Source organism: Mya arenaria, chromosome 4, assembly GCF_026914265.1.
Source record: "Mya arenaria isolate MELC-2E11 chromosome 4, ASM2691426v1".
NCBI lineage: Eukaryota > Metazoa > Mollusca > Bivalvia > Myida > Myidae > Mya > Mya arenaria.
In genome coordinates this window covers 69,606,841-69,613,884 of record NC_069125.1, presented here as the reverse complement: position 1 = coordinate 69,613,884, position 7,044 = coordinate 69,606,841, and the positions used below count along the sequence as shown (strand labels likewise).

At 38.1% G+C, this 7,044-nt stretch overlaps 1 protein-coding gene across 2 annotated transcripts; it reads left to right on the top strand.

Annotated features, from left to right (window-relative positions):
* The first annotated feature begins 4,773 nt into the window (after nt 1-4,773).
* LOC128231934 (ctenidin-1-like) lies at nt 4,774-6,751 on the top strand. 2 transcript variants are annotated; one of them, XM_052945192.1, is made up of 6 exons: nt 4,774-4,908; nt 5,052-5,139; nt 5,439-5,506; nt 5,543-5,749; nt 6,296-6,426; nt 6,649-6,751. In XM_052945192.1, the coding sequence occupies exons 1-5, from the start codon at nt 4,860-4,862 to the stop codon at nt 6,409-6,411; spliced, it is 528 nt and encodes a 175-aa protein (XP_052801152.1). In that variant the 5' UTR covers nt 4,774-4,859; the 3' UTR covers nt 6,412-6,426; nt 6,649-6,751. The 2 variants fall into 2 exon arrangements, with proteins under 2 accessions (XP_052801152.1, XP_052801151.1); XM_052945191.1 differs by having other exon boundaries at nt 5,439-5,749.
* The last annotated feature ends 293 nt before the right edge of the window (nt 6,752-7,044 follow it).

The following is a 7,044-nucleotide window of genomic DNA, read 5'->3' as shown; positions in this document are numbered from 1 at the left end:
CGCCGGTATTGATCGTCGTTATGTATCATATGGTGAACTATTCTACTTTTGATGAAGTCGCAGATATGTTATTGGATTAAGGGTTCGAGACCTTAATGCTGAAATGGGATTTAATCCACATTCATGTTACTACCAATACACCCGTTGGATTTTCATCTTCTTTGCACGGTGGTAATATAATATTTCGACAAATGTATGAGTTATGGTTGAAGCTACGCCCCCGCTCTTTTTGTAAAGTTTGCAACATTCCTTCATTGGTCCGTATCGGAGGCATGCAACTTACAATCTCTGAATCATTATTTAGACGATTTCATATTCGCGGGACCCTGGGATTCAGACAAACGTTTACTTTTAATCGTCTTCGTTCCTTTCTCGGAGGAAAAATCCGCCGGTCCGACAACTTGTTTAACCTTTTTTGCTCTCGAAATCGACACGGTAACCATGCCAATTCGTGAACCTGCTGTAAAAATCTGAGACAAGGTCAATTTAAGGGCAATAAGTTACATCATAAATCGCAGCAAAATAAGATCGAGGGAATTATAATCACTGGCAGGTAAATTTAGCTTTGCTTGTCAAGCTATAAGGGGGGACGCGCATTTAACATACGATTGTACGATGCAATGATAGGTATTCACAAACCTTATTTCTTCGTCCGTAAAACACAATCTTTAAAATTGTTGATGATGTGTGTTGCCGGGCCACCCCTGACCTCTACTGGGCGGTAGATGGGGAACATAACAAACGTGAATTCGAGCCAATCGTTTTAATTGTACCCATATCATCGACGTCATCGTCATCCTCCTAAACAATGCATATATAATAAAGTATATAATCTAACATAGAATATGTACAAATACTCGAACACAGAATTTCAGATAAACAATGGCGCGATCATTAACAATACATTAAAACAATGTAAATATCTCACGACATACAAACACCTATAACACTATAGATCAATACAAAGATAACAGTTTATAATAACGGGATTTAATGAATTACCAGCAGTGTTCTTAATAAGTAGCTGCATAAATTGGATAGAAAAGCACCGTATAAAAATGGCGTTGTACGTGTACATTTGTTGACTTAAAAGTGAAAGTAGTAATAAGTTGATTGGTTAATTTAAAACACTGACGTATTAGTTTTAGGTTAATATATACTATTACTCGATATTTAACAGACTACACTACACTATATGTAAAAGTTACCAAACCTGATAATTTACGGGGCGGAGTAATAAATGAGAATTAGGGTATTTTAACAAAATACGAATAAATATATTTGTAACACTTTTATTGAAATATAAAAGTCACACCCTATGACATGTGGTTATTATTTTAAGCTCATTTAACGGCATTGTTCACATGCCTAATGTCTGTGTGGATTTCAAATGATATCTTAGAATCTTGAAATGACAGCGCCGGGGCCAACAGTTTAGGTGCGGCATACTACATGCAGGGGCGTTGGCTTTCTTTCAATGGTCAGCGCACTGCAGGGTCAAATTCTTTTTTGTTTTATTTAAAGACTATACCACTTTTAGAGCTAGGTCCAGTTTGGACAGCCTTATACATTTCGGCTCTCGTCTCTCCGCTAAAAAGTTGATCTTGTGGTCTGACAATATGGGCCTAGTGAAAATACTTAACAGTCATCAAATTCAAAGCGCGTGGTGCACCTTCTCCGCCCTTTAATTCTGCGAATCATGTCCCATGACATTGATTTTAGAGCGCGTTACATACCAACCAAAGAAAATACAATTTGATAACACGAAAGTCCCAATTCCGGAAGTTTTACTTGCGGAATTCCTCACCGTCATTTACTCGCCGAAGCTGAAAGACCTTTAAACTCGGCTAAAGCCCAAAACACGTTTGCACAGGGTCTAGCCAAGTTTTCCGAGTTGGGAACATTGTACTCTTCATCTCATTTATGTAACTTTAGCCAAGCGCTCCGGCCACTGCACGATTAGATGTTACGGCAATCGGTTATAAGGGCAAAAGGATGGGGGCACTAGATTCGTCAACTCAGTTTATAGTGATAAAACTCCTTAAAGGCTACCACCGTCAACGAACGGGAAGAGACACACGCCTACCCATCACACCACCAATTTTAAGAATTGCACGTTCGAAGTTACCGTTGTTTGCATCAATAGTTACGAATCTTCCCTTTTTCTGCAGCCTTTATTATTATATTTGTTGGATTCTTCTGGATAAGGGATCGTCAACTTAATATTATTTTTATAAATGACATCGCGTTTGAGAAGGTACACGTAACATTACATTACGCCATTTAAAAACAAACCAGCTTGGTGCTTCGGAAACAATAAGCATAAAAAGTTCTAAAGACATGGTTTGTCCCGTAAGCTCTCTCGTGCAGTATCTGCGAGTGCGCCCAAAGTTCCAGGACCCCTTTTCGGCCATTTCGATGACTACCCTGTCACTAGGTAACAGTTCAAATCGGTGCTCAAAAAGGCATCGGGAGTGGCAGGTCTTGACTACGCTGTTCAGTTCTCATATGTTTATGATTGGTGCGGTCACAATAACATCTATTAAGGGTATGTCTGCTGAGCAGATACAGAGGGCCGGTCGATGGCGCTAACAGGCCGTCCGCAGATACGTTCGCTCCAATCTGGTTAATGTCCCCGATCTGTTATCAATTCATTACAATGAACTATCAGGATTTGGCCATAGCTGACTAAGGGTTGACCCATTTTAACATAGTCAGCATAAACGATTACAATTTAAGTTTTTGTGTATTGCAAATCGTCAAATGATCAGCAATAGCATTATTTTATTGGCCCCCACCCATTACTCTGTATTTCAGTCTGGTTTATCGGTCTATCGATCATATTAACACTTATACCAAGGTTACGTTTGCGGGTAGGCAGGTCCATTCTCCGCCCCAAAAACGTTGAAATCGTCTGGCAGGCATACGAGGGAATGTCCCTTAATCAAGTCAAATATGTTTGGTCTTTTTTGCTAAACAAACGGGTTCGCCCTTCTAGTACATTTCTGGGCTAATGATTTAGGTCGGTAGCAAACTTTCGATATTATGTCTGAGTTGATAATCTGTTGGAATTCAAGAAACAGCAGCTGCCCAGAACTTAGTACATTTGGTCTCAAATGCTACCGCGTAAAGTTTGGCGATTTTCGTCCGACGTGAAAGCCATGTAATCCGTCCGCATAAGGGTGAATAGTATGCTGCAAATCTTATTGGAATCTGATGGCTAGTATTTAACATTTTTCGTCTGACCATTCTAGTCTCAGACTTGCTTTAAGTGACATTTCAGCAGCCTTTTACGAAGTCATACATCTTGGCTCGCCCGTTCGCTTTTGAATGTGTGAAGTACTTAAAACCTAACAAATGCATTTATGGCTACACTAAACTTAAGCCTTTTTTCCCCAATGCACAGCGTTTTGGCATATCGACCGCCCAAAATGTATTTGGGGGGTGTTCCTGAATCCCTTACGCTCCTAGTTTAACCTTTTCGGCGGTGGATCCCTACGGGCTCCATATGGCGGCTTCGATATGCCAAAACATTTTACATAATAAGGAAACCGCCTTACGCAGTCCAGTACCGCTGATTACCAGGGTCAGCTGCGGACGGTGATTCTAAGTTTCAATACGTTTGTGACTTTGTGATCGGTTGTGTACTTTGTGAACATTCGTGACTTTGTGAACATTTGTGACTTTGTGAACATTTGTGACATTTGTGACTTTGTGAACATTTGTGAAAGGGATGACATATATGGTCAAGTGACGACCCCGTCTCCCGCTGTCCTTAAAAAGCCGTGCATTCTTGTGCCAAACCTGAAGATTAATTATATTCATAAAAACTTAAAAAGATATTATCAATTAACATGTGTAGCTTTTTATAAATTAACAGTTTAGATAGTGTGATGTGTAAGTTTGTATAATAAATACATACTGTGGTGTAACGTGAACAATCTTGATTCCTAGTGTTCATAGTTTAGCGTCTCGAAACATAATTTGAAGACGTTGGTTAAACCATATAAACTGGACTTCGAACAGTTTATACAAGATGTCCGTCAATTATCTGAACGTGCATGATGTCTGTCGATAAGTACATTTTCCCGAATTTCTGGATGTTTCAAGTGATTTAGAAAGTAGAAAACCCCATAGTTTCAAAGTAAGAGTTACATTTGTAAATTTAATTTGTAAACAAAGGTAGATTTTGGTAACACGTATCTAGAGATTTTGTTTGTTTCTTTAAGACAGAAACGTCCAAAATAAGAAAGTTTTTTAATTTATTTAAAATCAAATGTGAAAAAAAAAATTCTCATAAAAATGCACTTTGTACTGTCTTTATTCTCTAACTCGTTGTTATGAAAAAAAAATTCTCACATTTCTGGCATTGTTATTTTTAGTTTGAAATTATAAGACGTTTTTTCTTTAGTTTTTAAAACGAAGAGTGTCTCGTTTCATGAATACGTTGGGAAAAGTTAGGGAAACTGTTAAAAAAACATAAAAACAGCTGTAATAATTCACCGACATAATGATTGTTTTTATTTTTGCAAGCCAATGGTAATAATCGGATTTATTTACGCAATTGTTTCAGCAAAAACATAGTGGCTAATCAGACGCTGTTGAATTCACTTTATTATCTAAAAAACCCAATCAACATTTGCATCAAGAATTTCTTTATTAAAATTAAACAATCAAGGACACGATTCGACCTTTAATTCCTTTTTATAATGATAAATACCACACATCAATTGCTAAACGTAATTATCTACATACTGATATGATTGATCGAATGACTTGAAATGTTGGTGAAGAAAGGTATATAATGAGTTGAAATGTTGCAACAGCATTGAGTGGGGCCGTACACCGACGACGTCACGATGAAGTTTCTTATCTCCGTTTTCCTTGGCCTGGTAATCGCCGCATCCGGTATGTAAAGTGTTCTTTCTTATATTGATTAAAAGTACTAGATGTTTATTGATAAACATATCTTAAGTCATTTCGGAGCTAGCTCACTAGTGACACATAGATAACTTTATTTCATCCTTTTCAACACATCGGATTATTTGCAGTTTGCGAGGCATGGCGGTGGAAACCTTGTAAAGGAAAACATTGTAGACGTGGTTACGGAGGTGGCTATGGAGGCGGATATGGAGGAGGTAAACCTTGCAAAAACAACAACAGTTTGTTCGGTTAATGTTTATAAGGAGTTGACGAGCTATAATGTTACATCGCTGAAAACTATTTAATTAGAGCATATACACTCTCAAACGTTGATAAGTAACAAATTTACAGCCTTAATTACAAACTCGGATCAAAGATCGAAGAGCCATGAACGACTTTTAGCAAAAGTTGATTTAGGCACAGAATCTCCTACTTGACGACAGGATTGAGTATCAGTAAAGGGTGAAGTAAAAATGTAAAACGATATTTTGCAATTTTTTTTTCTCATAAATTGGCGGTGGATTTGGAGGCGGTTACGGTGGTGGAGGCGGTTACGGAGGAGGTTACGGTATCGGTTACGGAGGCGGAGGCGGTTACGGAGGCGGTTACGGAGGCGGAGGCGGTTACGGAGGCGGTTACGGAGGCGGTTACGGTGGCGGAGGCGGATACGGAGGTTACGGAGGTTACATGGGCGGGTACGGTGGATACGGTGGAGGTGGTGGTTATGGAGGCGGATTCGGGGGTGGTTTTGGAGGCGGATATGGGGGTGGTTACGGAGTAGGAGGTTACGGAGGCGGTGGATATGGATATGGTGGAGGCCAAATGGGTATGTTTTTACAGAACAATTGCTGATTTAGTACTGCAATTTTGCCAAATAGTACACCTTAACATATTTTTCCATGAAAACATTTTCATATAATGTAATTTTGTAGATGTGCATGCCAAATTCAAGGCATTTGAAACTTAAGGCAAAAATGATCAAGCAAATAGCAGAATATAGTGTATGTAATAACTCCAATTCTCAGGTGATCCGGAATATATGGTCAATATAATAGGGTTAGTAGATATTTGCGAAGTCACATCCCCTAAAATGCCACATTAGTTCTTTTTTAAATTTTGAATACGACCTCTTTCCCTTTTTTCATTGTTCAGAAATTGTGTAAAATGGCAATTTATTAGAAAAAATAATAATGGAAAAACACCAATAATGCAGTGAAAATGCTTTAGTTATCATGTGAAGTATCGATATTTATATAAAAAACTAAAGATGTACTTTATAATGACATAGTTCTCGATTAAACGTTTGTGAACGATGAACGCGATGTACGATTTATTTAAACAAATGGTATGTAATCTCCCTTATATGCCACAGGAGCTTACTGCAAATGCCGAAGGTGGTGCAGGCCGTGGCAGAAGTTTGTTGGTCGTTGCCCATGGTGCAAGAAGGGCTGTAAACTTGTGCTCTGCTGCAGAAGGAGGTGGAAATAAGCTTGTAGGGACAAGGTATACACATAATGTTAGAACCGAACAAGTGTAAAAAACTTTCTATGACAGAAAAATGTAAATTGCAATTGATGATTAAAAAGCTTTCTAATGAACAGTTATCTCAGACGATAAAGTAGAGTGCTGCATACCATTGATACTATGTAAGACGTATTAGAGTATGTTCATAACATTAAGCAAATTCAGAATACCCCGAAGACATAATTTCCCCTTTTCTTGCAGACCTGATAGCATCAAGGACAACGACTCGATCACCTTTTGTATATATATATTGCCGTAAAATAATAATAATAATAATAATAATATTAAAGCATCGAATTTGCAATGCTGGTGTTGTCTTGTTTTTTTCAAATTCAGTTTTAAACGAGAACCTGTCCTGAGTTCGCTAAAGTCTTTCAACTCAAAACACATATTGTAAGACTGAACTGAACTCAGGACTGATAATGCGATGCTGGAGAAATTGTATGGACAAGCTAATTATAATAATACAATGGAAAACTACCTGGACAATCCATGTAGACATAACATTAACACAGCCCCTTTGACCATAAAGGTTAAATACCTTACATACACGAAAAGGTGCAACGTCACAAAACAACAAAAACCGATAACTTTATA

Bases quoted from the DNA above. Each gene is read 5' to 3' on its own strand.
- LOC128231934 (XM_052945191.1), top strand. From the start codon at position 4,860: ATGAAGTTTCTTATCTCCGTTTTCCTTGGCCTGGTAATCGCCGCATCC. The intron at 4,909-5,051 runs GTATGTAAAGTG...GATTATTTGCAG, and splicing joins CCTGGTAATCGCCGCATCCG to TTTGCGAGGCATGGCGGTGG. The intron at 5,140-5,438 runs TAAACCTTGCAA...CTCATAAATTGG, and splicing joins GGAGGCGGATATGGAGGAGG to CGGTGGATTTGGAGGCGGTT.